General features: G+C 44.5%; 1 protein-coding gene across 1 annotated transcript in view; it reads left to right on the top strand.

Annotated features, from left to right (window-relative positions):
• The window catches only part of LOC144179514 (uncharacterized), a 191,207-nt gene extending 173,886 nt beyond the window's left edge, over positions 1-17,321 (top strand). The window contains exons 7-8 of the mRNA XM_077707894.1: positions 2,097-2,316; positions 9,404-17,321. Coding sequence (XP_077564020.1) covers positions 2,097-2,316; positions 9,404-9,489 — 306 coding nt within the window. The 3' untranslated portion in view covers positions 9,490-17,321. The remainder of the gene's footprint in view (positions 1-2,096; positions 2,317-9,403) is intronic.
• The last annotated feature ends 241 nt before the right edge of the window (positions 17,322-17,562 follow it).

Here is a 17,562-nt window from a genome sequence, read left to right as displayed (position 1 = left end):
AAGTGCGCTTCATGGCCCAGCTGTGCGTTCTGCCGCGTAAATACCCTCATAATTTGAAGATCTTCTACTGCTTAAGCGACCATATAGCCCTGGGAACATTTGCAAGGGTTGAATATCAGTCGCAATTTTAATAAGAGGAACACGAAGAACACTTCGTAAGCCATTCTATCACCATCGCGAACTGAACATACACGGCAGAGATTTCCAAGAAGGAACCGCAAAAAAGGCAAACACGAGCGCTGGTAGCGCTCATGTTTCTCTTTTTCACGGTTTCGTCTTCGCACTGTTTTTTGTGTGTTCAAAGTACTCAAAAGCCATCGTGAAACTAACAGCCCCATGTTTGTCGCACTAGGCTCAAACTGCAGTCCTGACATTGAAGTAAGATAAAAAGGAACATCGATGCTGCTAAGTTGAAATTCAAAGCTCTCGTGTTTCGTTTGTCGCTATAGTTTAGGGATGCGGCCTGATCATTCATGCTTGGGTCGCGCACTCGTTTGGCTTCGCTGTTAAATCACGTTCACCCGTCTATTGGTGACAATTTTCCCCTCGCTTTGCAATTGAACTGAAGAATAGAGATAGAGAGAATAGAGATCTCTAAACCGTAATGGCAACGTAGTACGAAATTTCAGAAATCTGTACGTTCCTGAAATCTGTACGTTACTGTACGTAGCACTGTGCGCTACGCATATCCACATTGTTAGGGGTGTAATTTCCACACTGCAGCTGGCTCAGTTAGAGATTGGAGAGGAAAAAATCGCGAAATACGTTTCAACGAATTCGTAGGGGTGAAAACATTTTTAAACAAACACAAACTAGATGCATCGACGCGCCAAAAACCTAGGTTGAGAAATATGTAAAAGCACGCAATTTATCTCTAGTTCACATTTTCACATTACAGGTTGGTAAGGATTAAACCTAGCCAAATAACTTGATGACAGTCGTATGGGTTACCTGCATAAGCAAAAACGAGGTGGAGGTCTGTAAGGGTCTCCGAGTTAACTGGCATTTCGTGCAACTTTTGATACCTTTTCACTCCGCTGCGTATGTGATTAACAAAAATGCCGTTCATGTTGATCTCATATGTAATAATAGGAATGTAGTAACGAATGGAAAGTCCCTGGGTCTGCCAGTTGAGCTGGATGCTGGCATTACCTGTTTGTGCTTTTCATCATTTTAAGGGCTTTATGAAATGTTCGTGAGAGAAAAATCACTCCATTTTTATTGTGTTTTTGTATAGGCAATATTTCTTAGCAAAAACCAATTTTATATATCGGTGTGCAGATAAAAGATTGAGAAATAGTTAGGAATACCCAGATTACTCCCAAATCTAGATTCGCCTCATAGGGTTAAGTTATTGCGAAGCCTTGCAACAGTGCTATGACAATTGTACGGCTCACGCCTGCATACAAGAAAAAACCAGTTGATATGTGAACGGGCAAGGAATATGGGAAAGCGTTTTCCCCCCTTAGGCGTGTATTGAAAAAAAGTACCCTTAGTCAGTACCTCGCTCACTAAAAAAATACAATCGAAATTGCAAATATTAAGATCCAGCAGATTTGATTGGGCGTTGAAAGCCAGTCGGTCAGTTGGTCGGCCGGACGGGCCGTCGGTCGGTGGGTCTTGGACGTATGCTAAAAATATTTCGAAAATTGGCGCATTTGGCTTTGGGTTATGAAAAATTGTTTTTAATATAAATATTGTTGGCTTTCGTGGCTGTTTTTTTCTCGTAGGAATTCTTTGACTGCGTACTTTTTATAAATGCTGCTGCTTTCTTGCGACGTTCACATGCTGGTCGCAATGGCGGCAGGGAAAGTGCAACATAACAACGCGGCGGGCGCTCTGCCCTATGACATGGGCAATGAATTGAACTGTTGTCGCCGTTTTGACCTTCAACTGCGCGTTGCTTCGAGTTCAAGTGCCAGCTGTTTTAAGAATGCATTGATTCTGACCTTCCCAGCCTGCGCGTTCCGAAATTGCGCAGCAGTTGATTGGAGCCTTGTCATATTCTGTTGCTTCTACACGTACTCGATCGCCACGATTGCTTTTCCCTTATGACAAACCTCACCGTCTTCTCGCACGTCCACGCATTACGGCAGGCACAGGACTCGTACGTGTCGTACTCCCCGTCCCCGCACTCGTCTCCGAGCACTGTACTGCGGCTGAGCTTCCGCCTGGGCGAGCAGCACTTCAGCAAGGGCGAGCTTCGCCTCAAGTGCGTCTCGCGGCAGCTCCGGGAATTCACGGCCTCCAGCGAGCTACGGGCGCCCGTCACCGACAAGACGCACAGCTCCGGCCTGCAGGTGTCCTTCTCCCGAAGTGAGCTCTGATTCGTACCTCCCTGGTTTATTGACCCTTCATACGTGGTGGGCATGCGTCTTTGCCCTTTATTGCACGCTAAATTTGCATCTAACAATGTCACTGAGGGGTGCGCGGACGGCCACTCACTTTTCCAGTCGTAACATAGCCGAAGGTGCGGTGATCGGTATGTTAGAAAAGAGCTCTACCGAGGTGAGCCTATAGCCATACTTGGCGTGTCCTGGAAGCTTTTCAAGTGGCTTTCCGTGCCACGAAGTGAAGTGAAGTGAAGTTTATTTTCTTTTCATAGAAAAGAGTGGACCGAGGCAAAAGGCGGTTAAGCCTGACGAGGCCTCGGTAACCTAAGCCTGTAAGCAGTACAGATACAAACGCAAAAACACTTAATATATAGAAGGGGCAGCAATCAAAATACAAAACTAATATATAAGCAGTAACACTTACTAGAATACAAAACATGTGCACAATCATGGGAAAATACAAATTGATACTGGTACAAGTACAATTTCGTACATACGGATGAAATAAAGTAAATCATTCGACTCAAGTACTTGAGTGAAAAAGATAGAAATATAGATATATACACATACATCCACGTACACACATACATACACATACGCATATATATGAAAGACGGTAAATTGCATTTTTACATTAGAATTTCACCTTCAATCAGATGTTGTTTGGTATTTTTTTAACATGTTTCCAGATAGAGAAAACCCATCAGGAAAGGGGAATTTATTTTTGGCGTTGGGTACTTGACAACTCAGTTTTTGTTCACCATAATTTGTTCGCGTCCGCGGAACTCTTAGTTTTACCACGCGAGATTGTAACCTATGTTGCTATCAGGAACAGAGTACAAGCGATTCTGGTGAATGTATTGAAGAAGCCGCAGATAATACACTTGGTCGGCTTTTAATATGGAGTGTTTAACAAACAATAGTTGCGTACATAAGCTTCGTGGTGCACCATAATATCCCTCAATGCCCCGCAAGGATCTTTTTTGCAGGACAAGTTATTTTTGGTAATTGAAAGACGTGGTTGTACCCCATCAAGATTACAATAACAAAGTCTTGAAAAAAAAAACAGGGCAATATACATAGACATTTTTAACCAAACAGGCAGTAGCTTAGAAATCTTATAAAATAGGCCAACAATTTTACTTAGTTCAGAAGCAAGTTCGGAAATATGAACAGACCACGAAAGATTTTCATTAAACCACACACCGAGAAATTTTTGGGAGGAAACCTGATTGATTGTTATACTTTCATAATGAATATGTATACAATTAGTTTCCACGGTGTTGATGGGCTTGAAAAACTGATATTTAAACTAAACTTATTCTTGTGTAACCTAGCACGAAGGCTGATTAAATAAGTTTTGACCATATTTTGAAGCGCCGGTAATGAACAGGAAGAGAAGACAAGATTAGTGTCATGAGCGTACATTACCAGATCGGGAGAGTTATGTATGCCGGATAGGTCATTGATATATGTAATGAATAATAACGGCCCTAGTACTGATCCCTGTTGGACACCATGCTTATCCACCTGTATATCAGGGGATATGTTATTTGTTAGAACATATTGGGACCTATTACTCAGATAACTCCGCAATAGGTTCAACACAATACCTCGAACCCCATAGTTACACAGTTTCTTAAAAAGGGTCTGATGGTGTACGCAATCAGTGCCTTGCGAAAATCTAAAAATAGCCAAGGGTATATTTTTTGTTTTCAATGTTATCTATTATTTGGTCTTTACAACTAACAGTGCTTGCTCTGTGGTCTTATTTTTTTGAACCCATATCGTGAATGAACAATCACATTGTATTTGTGCAGAAAATCGGCTATCTTAGAATTGATAATACCTTCAAAAATTTTTGACAACACAAGTGTCATCCAAGACCCCGAAAGTTACTTTGACGCACGGATTTTTCTGCGTTCCCCTTCGTGAATAAAACAAAGTCCGTGGGCGGTTACAAGCGTTAATCTAGATCTTTTTTTTGTGTGGGTCTGTCTTTCCATGCAAGGAAAGACAGGTCTACACCAGCAACTGTTTTTAATGCCTATATTACGATACGAGTACAATCAGTAGGCGCTAAATAACCAGTGTAAACAACCCCGGCGCAAGAGTTTTAAAGAAGAAAATATTCCATTTTGCAGCCCCACCGGCAGCTTTTCAGTTTGCAAATTTAGTAGTTTCTCACTGCAAAAAAAAAAAAGGTTCGTTAAACGAGTCACAGAAGCGGGAAAAAGTTTAAACAATGCGAGAGCGCACAATTTCAAGTAGAAAAAAATGGCAAAAAGCACGTGACTGAGTGAAAGCTATTACTGAACCTAGAGAGAAAGAGCTTAAAGGCCAACTGCACTAAAATTTCACCTCGACCAAATTTATTTTTAATGCGTAGTAAGTACCCGAAATCAGCTGGGACACAAGTGGTAGCCCCGTGAAACGCCTCGTTAATCAGTCAGAAGCGTTTAACAAAGTTCCGCCGCAGACCACCCTGCACCTGCCGGCGGATCGCGTAAAAAATCATGACACACCTGTGACGTTCCAGCCGAAGGGGGCTTGTTCCTCTGACCAGCTACGCAGCTGGAGAAACCGGAAGAGCTCTGCCGCCCCGTGCGCGCGTATAGCCTGCGCGCTTTCTCCCGAGCTGGTGACCGTCCGGCCGCTCGCTGGACGGCTGCAACGTCACTGCAATGGCCTCGCTCACCTCGGTTTCGGTTTCAAAATCGCCGATTTTTGCAGGCCGCTTGCGGCGTCCACGCGTGTAGTTCAGCTGTTGTATTTTGCATGTTGCTTTCTTTTTAAGCAGACTATACGGAAATATGATTTTCAAGAGGTCGAAATTTTGGGTGCAGTTGGCCTTAAAGACAGTCTAGAAATGCCCCATTCTGGAAAAAAATTCACGCATTTCCACGAAGTGAATCATGACGAGTAGGTCAAGCACTCGGGATCGTTCTTACCGTATATCACCCGTGGCTTTGCATTTGCCCTTGGACTTTGCCCTTTCCGTTTTACACAACTAGAAAATATTTCAATGTAGTAAGGAAACACCTTGTGCGTGGTCAAATTCGGCAGCTTCCCTGTCGCCACAAACCTCTCAGAGGTGCTAATGACACCGCGCGTACATATAAGGAGTCCTGCAAATACGGTGTTAATGAGGCCCTTAAACACTTATTTTCCATGTGGATCCTTGCGTCATGTTATGCACAATTCAGCCTTTTCAAAAAAAAAAGTCCTCATTGAAGCCTGCTTCGCCTTTCGGAGAGGTGTATTTTATTACCAGCTGAACGGATTTCTTGAGTTAGAGACATCACAATGGCTGTCAAAGACCCTCATAAATTCAGGCGTACAATGAGCACCTTTAAATTGTGGATTCCAGCTTTAATTTGAGCTCGCAAAAGTCGAGTGCGCTTGTCTCACATGAACTGAGCGTCAGAATTGTAAGGCGAACTTTCATCTTTGGTAATGTAATGTTCGTATGCACCACATAGTGTACAAAGGCGAGATAAGGTGAGACCAGCCCGGCGCATACACAAGTTGAGCATATGAACTCTACATCGGAAGCTGGTTAACCGTACCTCGCACCGACGAGATTCAGAAAAACTGTCGTATTGCCGCGCGGACATAAAAACACTTAATAAAGGCACTGCTTTCACAAACGTATTGGGTCGCTTTTCGTCGAGGTAAGACGGAGCAGCAGTTATAAAAACTATGCTGAAAATGCTAATTCTCTTCGAAACTGCCGTACGTTGAAGTTAAACGCAATGTAGAGCATTGAAATATAGGCCGACCGTCCATTCGTAGCCAACGAATGAGGAACGAGTGCATGTTAGCGCATTCAGGCGACCTATAGAGCCTTTCCACTTAAACAGTGTCCAAATGTGATGCGGTAACGTCAACTAGAAGGGTGAAGACGTTTAAGCTAGTCGACTGGAAAGATGACAGATGTTTAAGTTTAGCAATAGCACTACTAGAAAGCTGCCGCGGTACGTCTGCGCGGCGGCCTGCCGCCGAAGCAGACGACGCGCCGAGGGAAGTGCAAGACTTGACTGCAGCGCCACTAGTTCTCGCGAGCGCCGTTCGGGCTACCCTCTTCCTCTGGCGGTGATGCGGAGATCCGAAACTGAGCTTATACCCCTGTCAAACGTGCCTATTTAAGTGTACATCCGCCGAGTGCACTCGGGCTTCCCAAGTGACACTTAGGCTGCGTGCTGCTAGACGACAAAATAAAGTGCCCTTGGCCGTGATGTCAGTGACGATAGCCGGCGTAAATATTACGCAAAATTACTTCAGATTCCCCCAATTTATCACGTAAGGAATAATTTAAACACTTCGTTGTGTTTGCATTGTTTAAAATCGCAATCGGCGCCTCGCACAAGACCGCAAAAAACTGAGTCGAGACGGCGACTGAACACCGGCGCTGATATCTTCACTGTTAGTCACTGCGCAGTGAATAACAGCAGCATTATTGTTTGGTGAAAATTGTCTGAAAGGGTTGAATACAACAGAAATAGGCTGAAGCAGGAACACAATCACAGGGCCACAACAAACCACCTACGAGAACGCCGCAGAGAACGGCTGCCATGGAGCAAAACACCCACTAGGCGGCGCTGGCACGTTGTTGAGAGTGAGGTTATTTTCTTATTTTTCGCCGCTGCTCCAATTTTTGTAAAAGTAAATAAGCAATATATCTATAATTACTTTTAACGTTTCTTATTATCATCTAAACGCTCGCGGTTTTAGGTTAATTTTTCCGATTTTCGGACTTCTGTTCACGAGACTACTCACTCGGCGAGCTGCCCCCGGTAAAGTGTTTGGGGACCACACTCACCTCAAAGTGCGTTTCTTGTAGAGTGTCATTCGCGTTTGCCGTTTAGCTGCTCCCCAATGACATTTTAGCCGAGTGCTCTCCGTGTAAGTGCACTTAAATAGGCATGTTTGACAGGGATGTTATTCTAGTAACGTTGCCTCGGACTCAAGGGTATCCGAGGGCCATGTACGCGGCCTCTGCTCTGCCGACCAACAGGAGGTAGTCCTCAAGGGAGAGACTGCCTAGGAGAATCCGGCGAGTCCTAGGAGCGAGACGAGAGGGAAAGTGTATCGCCGTGTTTGCGTAGGCTTGTGAATTGCGCATGAAAAGAGATGTTAAGTGGGTTGAAATCCAGTGCGGCCATCAGTGAGAGCGAGGCGGCTAGTTTAGCTTCTCGCGGATTTGGAAAGTGTACTCTTGGCCGTTTTTTTCCTGGTCAATAAAAGGCGCGGAAAGCAATATATTGTCTCAGAAGGCCTCCTCGATTATCAGTCACGGATCGTCCGCGGAATGCCCGAGACGCGATCCGGCGCTCGATTTTCCCATGTATTCCTATGCGACTTTCGGTCTGAAGGCAGTCCTCGGACTGCACGCGGACCGTCAAGGACTGGTAAATCGAGGATCCCCAGTGAAGTGCGTAGAAAAAAACTGATACAACTTTGCAAGAACAACGTTGTGGGAATTTTTTATGTAGGGAATTTCTTGTTGTTGTGGCTCTTCATGATTCTTGATGGAGTAATGTACGCTTCTGTTCACGCTGTTCTTGAATTTATGTAGACTTTTGTGGAAGAATAAAATTCCTTTCCTAATGTTTGGTGTATTCTGTCGAGCAGGGAATATATGATAAGCTGTGGTGGAAATTCGACGTTGTTGCAATAGGCCGGTGTTCAATTTTTGGACGATACCAAGTAGAACGCGTTACGGATACATTCTCTTGTATGGGGCCTGCGTCTCTCGACTGTCGTTAAAAGACTTTCGGACGGTTGACCTAAGGAAGGCCACGAACTGTAGCTGTTGGCCAAAGGCCTGATGCTGTTGTTCCCAGTCTCGAGTTTCAAGAAATGTGGCCGCTCGCGAGGAGGCATGGGCACCAGCATGCCATCCAACCAACTATATATGTCCACCTCATTGTTTGGCCATATCGAGCATGAAATCCACGCGCGTGTCCTGGCGTTAAATAGGAGCAAGACGTCTTTGTTCTGCTAAGTTTAGGGTCGGTGCTGTGGGTCTCGCCTTGCTCGAAATGATTGCAACGGTAGTATAGCCTAACAGGAGACGGACTGGCCTCGTCGTTGCTTGTAAATTTACCGAAATAGTGCGAATTCGGTAAGCTTAGTGTACCCTGGAGGAGAAATGGTCCTGACCCGTGTCACTGACCAGGCTTCGTTGTCACAGTGTTATTGTCTCAGATTTTGACCTCCTTTTCAGATAGTTACATGTACCATAGATGTGGCGGGGTTCTTGAGGTGGTCGTAATTTAGGGTGGTCACCCTCGTAGTTTGACATAGGAGGATCTGTTTTAGATGCGGTAATAAACGCTTGCCGGAGGCGGGCTAGCTGCCTAGGTTTTTGCCGTGCGAATGTTCAAAAATGACTGGGTGGCAGAGACATGCGAGCATATTGCGATGTCTTGTGGTCACACGCTCGTGGTTCTGCGATTCTTCTGGTAGTTAGGGTTGGTTTCCGGCCAGAAGGAGCCGAACTATTTCTACTTAATTGATGTATGCGAATTTGATGGAAGAAGCTCTGCCTGATAAATAACAGGTTAAATGTTCTGGCTCACAGAACGTAAGTTGTACTTTTATAACCTGCTCGTGCTCTGCTAAATCTTTCATCTCTGTCGCAGAAATGACTTGAATTTCCCAGGTGACGCATGAATATTTAAAATGCCTTACCTGCACAGTATTTGATACATTTCCGCGTGGTGCCAAACTTCTAATCCTCTTTTTCTGGATAATACCATAAAGTACTCCTCAAACCCTTCCTGACATAGTTTACGCTAAACTTTAACCGTCACAGAGCACATTTTCTGCTGCTGTGTTCGATGTGCAGAGGTCCAAAACTTTTAATAATATTGGAGCCGAATACAATTTGGCCAGGATTCAACCTTGCCACACAAAATTACGGCAGACCTAATATTTATTCCGCAATAGTCGTCACTGTTTAGGTACTTGCCATATATTCAAAAAAGTAAAAATATGATGCCACTGACATAAAATAGCATGCCATTCTCAAGTGATTGTTATGTTGTCTCCGTTGTTTCTTGCAGCGAATGGCAGCGTGAGTCGAGTGAACTACCTGTGGTCAGTGGTGCTGGCCCCTCTTCTCTCAAGACTGCTGGTGGCTTCGACGTAGTGCGGTGGCACGCTAGACACAGATACGCTCAAGGGAAATGGCGGTGGGACTTCCCCGACTGAAGCAACCGGCCCCAGTGGACGACGCTGGCGGTGCCCGGCGACTGGAATGATAGCTACGATATGTCAAGGATGGCGCCTCATCCACTCCACCTCCCTTGCAATTGAACACACTGGAGTTTTGCGAACGGAGGAAGTGATGTGAAATGAGCACGAATTCTTTCATGTTGACTGAACTGTAGTAGGAATGCCGCAACGCACCATCATGTGGCGAGCGACTATCTTCACCACCGCTCTAAGGATGTTGTCAGCGAAAGTCGTACTTGTGACGTACTCTAGTCGGAATCACTGTGGGCAGTTGGAAGTATATGGAACTTAGCTGCAGAAAATATTTACATGTTTCCTTGAACAAACATGAAGAAAGGCCGCCATATATTTGCGCGCATGAAAAAAAAAACCGATGGCGTGTTTATCACAAAAAAAAATGTAACACGTATTACCAATGCTTTCAGAAATGTAGAACGCCAGGTGGTGTGGTGTCTTGAGTGAATTATTATGGCAATGCTGTTTGCTGCATTTTGTGTACACTGCTCTTACACGATTGTGTAACGCGGAGTTCCTGTCATTTATTATCAAGAAGACAGAACTGTATTTCGTCGCATTGCGCATCCACACTTTCCCGGGAAGAGTTCTGATTCAAAGGCAACTGTTAAAATAGTTGTGGAAATCTACCCAGCAATATATATGAGTCGAGGAGCCTGCTCAAGGTGCTAACAGTGTGAAGTAGAAATAAAACGATCCTGGTGAGAGTGTGACACTCCCTGGATGTTTCACATTGGATTTTGTAAATAATCTGGTTCCACATACAAGGTCGTGACCAGATATCAATGTGATGTAATAGTGTTGTCAGGCCTTTGTGGGTTATAAAAATGCAGATAAAGAATTTGTATATTTCGTGTCAACTTTACAAAAAAGGGTGTGGCAGTGCCCTTTGCATCGTTCAATTTTAGTGGGAAGCGTCCTGGCGCCCGTTATAAGGTTTTGCGGTGGCGTTGGCGGTGGCATCCGCCTAACCAGGCGAGCGAACGGGCCACTCCAGCAGAAAGAAGGCTGAGGATCCGCATCTGGCAAAAGTGGGAGGGAAAGGCAACACGGGCTGCTGAGGCGTTGTCTCCCAGCGCGCCCACAGGGATAAGTATGTCTCACCTCCTTACCCTCACACTTTCGGCAGGCGCTCTTCCGTGCTAGTAGCTCATCCAGACCACGTGACAGTTGTGCGGGAGGTGAGAACACGATCTGCAGCAGCATTCTCGGCTGCAGCGCAGCGTTGCGAGATTACAACATAGCACCGCGCGCCTCCGCGTGTTCGCTGATCACACGATCGCTTCCTGGGACGCAGCAGATATGAGCCGTGATCGAAAAGACTCGAGTTCGAGCTGCGCGCAAATTTCGCACTGGACAATACAGTAATCGCCAGGTGATTTTTTTTTTCTGGTTAGCTTTTTTGTTAGAATTCTCCATCAAACTTTTTGTTCATGCAAACGTGCTTCGTAGCTTTTCAAACGCGTGAACTTGTAAAATAAACCGTAATATATCTACGCTACCAAAGTATCCCTCAAAGAAGCTATCCCGGGAGCCGTTTTCGTGACGCTTGTGTGCGAAATCCTAACGGGCCATGAATACGACAACCACAAACACGAGCAAAGAAACTCCGGTGTCCGGCGCATCTTCGCGTTTCAGCTCGGAAACGGCTTACAGATCACTTATCGCGACAAAAAAAAAAAATGTTGTAATCTCCTTGCATCCGAAGTGTTTTTTTTTACCATTCCTTCTTTGTTACGTGCATGCAATCTGCGGACGCTTCCTTTCCTTAGCTTTCTTTCTAAATTATAGGAGAGGCGTAAACTGTATCATAGCTTCCGAAATCTCGCTCTAATTTTGAGAAATTACTTGTTCGCGCCTAATAAGAAGTAAGCGATTTTGGCCGTACACTTTAAACTTTTAGTTTTGCATGCTTCACCGTTTTCTCAAATTTTTATTGAGATAGCTTAGAAACGCTAATTCGCCAAGTGCGTTGCAAAACTACCCAAAAGTTTTCCAATTTCGTAACCTGAGCCGCAGTACGTAAGCGTGTCGGGATTTGAGCAAAGGCTGTTGGACGTTTAAGACAAAAAATATCAATGTACACTTGGCGCCACAGATGTGCGGAGTCACCACGTATCTATTTCAGATCATTGGAAATTGAGAAACGTAGCCATGTATACGCCTAAATTCTTAGCACTTTCAACAATTTCAACTGTGTTCGCTCTGCTTTCGACTTTTTGCCTTGCTACCGGGGAGTATCGAGACAATAACCAGACCTGATGTGAGTTTACATTCACAGCGGATCATCATTTCGTGCCCTGGACAGCGCGTCTTCTCATTCTCAGCGCGAGCGCAATTAAAATTGTGATTGCGCGCGTGCGCAATCACAGCGCGTGTGCAATTAAACACTAGCGAATCACTGAATGCACTTGCGGGGCAAGCCGAAAAGAAGAGCGCAGAAGGAAGTGCGCAAGGAGCACGTGGTGTCTTGTTCCCGTTAGGGCCGACCAATTTGCCCACGGAAAGGGGAACAAAAAGCAAGACGCAGCTTCCGCAACCATATTCTCCTTCCGTCAAAGCGATGTCTGCACCACAACACGTACCAATCGTCACCACATTCTTTGACGTCAATTGGGTGCACTCCGCGGAGTTTCGCCGACACTCAGGCGTGGTAGACCATGGTAGGGCTTCCGCGACATCACAAAGACTTCATAATTACGTTGTCTTGTGCGGCGGCACCGAATACGTTACCAATTCGAGTTACATAAGAGTTACAACAGCTGAATTGTACGTCCGACTATTCCTGATTACCGTAGCACGCGTAGAAAAAAACGCTTGCTAATAAGGGAACCAAAACAAAGTTAAGTAACTTTGAACAAAAAAGCCACAAAAGGCGCTTGCACAACGCGGCTGGAATTTTGCTCAGGACGCAGTTTATTCCTAGTATATACAATAGACTGCCTGTACGTAGTGGCTTCGAACCGCTCTTCCCGGTGTCCTTTGCAGGCAGGGAAGGCATAAAATAGCCGTTGAGAAAGGAGACGGGTTGAAGGCGGGAGCTTAAAACGCAACATATAAAAGAGGTTCTGAGCGCTCCTTGGTTTCACAACATTATCAATAGCATACACGAGTTCGCCCGGACATTTTGTGCATCCTTTCCAACACTGTTTTTGTTAGATAATAAGAACTGCTACAACCCGTTTAGTCTAAGAGGAACTGAGGTTAGATTACTGTTCCTTGAGGTCGCCACGGGACTCCGAAGATCCGAGGGCGGCTCAAGCACCCTTGCTTGTGCCTACCCACTGAAATGTCCAAGAGGCAGATACTTTATGCTGAAATATCGCCTACCTTCATCTTTATTTTGTTTCCTTCAGCGAGCGGTTCGCGCCTCCTAAATCTCTGGTGGAAGACCACAACAGCGCCCTTGTTCTATCGCCTGTTGTATCAATATGTTGTTGCCCGCTAGGTCGGGTTAAGCGTTTATAGGGGCATTGCTGAGTTCAGTGTTGCTTCTCTTCGCGACTCAAGCACTTTACCGCGATCTTCCGTAACGAGTTAGACTACCTGCTTTGTACCAAGTAAGCGCGGAATCTGAGCCCCATTAGTCGGTAATGGCACCATATATAGCTTAGGAAACTTTTCTGGGCCGGCCTCACGGTCGGCTTCTAACCGTATCGTCATTTGGTATCTAAAATTCTTTGTCGCTTCTGCCAATGGTATGACGAAGCCAAGAATGGAAAAGCACAGGTGGAAGCATGCTGCTAGAGGGCTATTTTAAAATAATGAAACGGGGAGCCAGAATAAGGCCCATAATTTTATAACCACATTCGTCACCAGCTTTTCTGAACACCTGTTTTCGATGCTAACACGGTCTGAAGGCCATGAGAAGTTGAAAACCTTGATGTTCTTGCTTTTCCACAGACCTATTCGGATGAGCAAAAAAATGTTCAAATTTGCATATTGCTGCGCCCCTGCAAGGCGTTGAATTTTTGTACATTAGGAAATTGGCTCAAAAATCAAGCCAACCGGAGGACTATTTTACTTTCGCTTGTCCCCAGTACTTGTCCCATTTAACCACCGCTCACGCTCCAGTTTTTTCGTCTATATACAATGCTGGGCCTTACGTGATCTCGTTTCTTTACAAATTTCCTCTCAAAACTGAGTGTTACCAATCCGCGCAAAATAATTAACCTCACTTTAACAAACGTACGCCCCAAATTAACGATATGGATTTTCACCGGCCAATATCGTATCGCATTAGTGGCTACGGAGTTCACCATAATTTATTATTGCCCTTAACGATAAGGCTGGCTGCGAACAGTGAAACTTTGTGTTCAAGCCGTGATCGAATACATTCAAAGCTGAAGCCTGAAACGCGGAAACCTGAATCCCTAGCTCTCCTAACAATCTTTTACTGAAAATATAACAGGGGGAGGGTGCGTGCAGTTGGAGGGTGCGTTAAGCAAAATGCGTGGTCATCAGTGCGTGCCTGAGAGAAAGGTGTTGCTGCTCTACAGAAGCCAGCGTAAAAGCATTTTACGGTGTTCTGTAGAACTGAGTAGAGTGTATTTCTGCAATAGAATAGCTCTCAAACAAAAGGAAGGAAACAGACGCTTCTGAAGTTTGAACAAGAAGTTTTCTACCGCTCTTTTAATAAATACAGACGTGTGCGCGGAAAAAACTGGGAAGGTTATGACGAGATGTTGCAACTCCAATCCCGATCCGATCCCGACGCTCCACATGCACTGTAGCAGTTTGTATGTAGAAACGGGGCATTTGTGTCTTTCAATCAATGTTCATGCTATGTCGACTCAATCTTCATCGAGCTTTCGTCCCCCGCCCTATCGCACTTTGTTCAAGCAATTAAACCGCAAGTGGTTCTCGTCCTAGATTTCTTCTGTGGCGCTGTATATATAGTACGTCCTGTTCTTGGGCTCTAAGTAAATAGATGGTCATAGCAGCCAGGTGATTGGAAGCCAACAACGCAATTACAGGACCACGATACTACGACGCCTCTCCGCGCTTTTGTTTTCCTTTTATACTATGGAGCCAGGTATTTGACGTACAGTTTAATATTTGCTGCCCTGATATTTGTAGTAGAATCCCTGCTGTTTTTCGGTCTTTGCAATATTTTTACTACCTACTTCAAAACACAAATGCAACTAAATTTGCTCAGAGGAATAATGTTTAGGTAGAGTGCGGGCGTGCTGTCTTGAAATATTTCTTCTTCTTTAGCCACGGGAGCTGCCTGGTAATATTTTTTACGCTAAAGCACAGGTGGCGTTAAAGCGAAAAATAACATCGCGGGCATCCGGCGGGAACAAACACCTACGGAAAAAAAAACGGGAACAAAGAAATGACACTGACGGCGTCATCTTTGCTAAGGTAGCAGCCGAACAACTGCTTAGGCGTCCACTTCGTCTAAATCACAGCCAAAGAATATGAATTGGACCTAACTAAACTCTCACAACATGTCGACGGCAACTAGGAGTCATGCACTCAGCAGATCTGTTCTGAAGACAATAGAGCAGGCAAAGGTTTCATATTGTCTAAGATTACCATCGATTATAGAGTGCGTTTACGAGGCTGATCCTTGGTGTTCATTTTGTTATGTTGCGTTGAAGTTACATTTAAATGTGTTCCAGCTGCATACTGTGCGAACCTGCTACAGGGATTAAGTGCTGAATGAACATAAAGTGAAGGAAATCGCCTTGTGCAGGGGCCCAACAGCGTTGTGTTGTATAAGTTTTAAACTTCACTCTGATCGATTTGTTAGACCTGTCATTTTCGCTGATTTCAGGAACAAATGTGTGTACTCAGTACTACCGTCTGTGCTGTGTAAAGGGTATACACTTTCACCGCGCGAGCACGAGAGAAACTGCAACGCCCTTTTTATCTGATGTATGTACAGGTGTGGTAAAAAGCAATTGGAACACGCTCTCTTAAATGTGCAGGATTTCGTCCTTCGGAAACTACCTGGCTGCATTGGCGTGCGTTTAAAATTGTCCTCGTTAGTAGCAAAAGCTTCCTCTAAACCTGTAACGGCTATCAGCAAGGCGGTGAGACAAACATTTTGTGATAGCGCCATATCCATGTTGCAATTAGTTATGACGGCACTTGAACTTTTCGACAGGAGTGCTCAGAGAAAAACCATAAAACTTTCAGCTTTCCACTTTATTTAAAGCCAGAGTGCTAACATTTATGAAAAGTGGTAGTTGCTTATCAGAAATGGCTGGGAATAAGAAACGGTCGCTTATAATTGAAGGGGCATTAAGAGGCTCAACTGTTCAATTTAATGATGTTTTTCAACCAGCTGACTCATTATTATAAATATTCTTTATCGCGAATTACACAATTTCTACTAAATAATTAGCCCTTTCATTTTTTGTTTTTCCCAACAGCCAACACGTCCAATTCATTTAACTATACTGACACTACCGGTCGCTACTGCCACTACCAAGAGTAACATTGTAAAGTTTGTCTTTCTTGGAACACAAATTTCAAGGAGCATTACACCCAGACTTTCACACCGCGTTATATCGCCTTTACAGGCAACAATATAATCATTGTCAATGCTAACGAGCTGGTATATACGCTGTGGCTTGTAAATTTGTTATTATATTGTTCGCCTACGAAGCGTAGAAACGTTGTTTCTCAAAAATATTCGAATGACTAGATGATGGTTTATCTGATGCACAGGCAGTGGTTGGTTCAGCAAGTTACCGGTAAAATACACAGGTAACCTAATTTTTCCGGACTCATAATCAAGATTTATGGACAACGTGTTGCAATGAATAGAGGACATCGCATGCTCACCTGCATAAACAATCCACCCAAAGCTCACACCTATTTAACCCCATTTCGGTAGCTTTAACTTTTTCTATTTATTTAAATGCAGCAACATGAAATCGCGTAGTTTTGTTCAGTGTGCAATGTTCCACAAGGTAAAGCTTGCTTTAGGTATATTTATGTCTACTATACCTAGGCTAGAATTACATGTAAATACAGTAACAGTCAACACCATTGTGCGATGTACATATTTGGATCATTAAACGCAACATTGTATACCATCAAAGTCGATGAGAATTAGAGCAAACTGCAGAACGTCTGTGTCCAGAATAATTAAAGAGCTATTCTTAGCGCAGTGTCCGTCTCTATTTTGTTTCTTTGTGATAAAAATAAAGTAAAGGTGGCTTTGACTCTTTGAGTTGTTTTTACCAGTTCCATGGATCCTGAAATCTTACTTAGTTTTAGGAGAAGCTTATATGGATCGAGTTCAGTTCATTCTAGAGGTCCGAGAACAAGACACCATAGGCTGCGCGTGTCATCAAAGCACGCGGTGTTGTATCGCGCGAGGCGCTAAAAAAGAAACGTCCTCGGGGTCTGTGCGACTGGCAAGCTGTCACCATTGAAATCTCATGCCATTGTCGAACCGCTCGTGTATGTACGTTTGTTTGTCTTTCTGGTGCAAGGCGTTCATGTCTGTGCTTGTCTGTTTGTTCCCCCTAGCTTGCTTTTATTTCGCTCCGCAACTTCTGTAACTCGACGAGCCTGCGTTCTCCATTTTGAATTTGGCTTCTTTACTCTCGCCGCAGCGGGGAGGCCGCGTGTAGTGCGGACTCACAATGAGCAGTGTTCTTAGGAAGAGGGGGGACGAGAACGGAGAGGAGCATCTGATTGGTAGCGGTGGGCTGCAAACACCACCGGTTGCGAGCGTGCTCAAAATTGTATCTGTATTTCTTAGGGATGACCGCCGGCTACGCTCAAGAGAAATAGAATTTGCTCTTATCTTTCTCCTAAATTGTGTGTCACTTCTATGTCGTGAAATAAAGATGATCAGCCACTTTCACAGAGAGGAACGGCTTATCAGTTTTTGCTTTCCGCAATATATTTTAGGAAATTATTTAGCGGGAAGAAGAATTCAGGAATGAAGAGATTACGAAATCTACCAATAATGTTCTCAAGCAGGAGGGCAGGGCCAAACGGACCT

This window comes from Haemaphysalis longicornis, unplaced genomic scaffold (assembly GCF_048455015.1).
Source record: "Haemaphysalis longicornis isolate Haplotype H1 unplaced genomic scaffold, Haemaphysalis longicornis Haplotype H1 scaffold_4, whole genome shotgun sequence".
NCBI classification, from domain to species: domain Eukaryota; kingdom Metazoa; phylum Arthropoda; class Arachnida; order Ixodida; family Ixodidae; genus Haemaphysalis; species Haemaphysalis longicornis.
The sequence above is the reverse complement of the archived record's forward strand: the minus strand, read 5'-3'. Positions and strand labels throughout refer to the sequence as shown.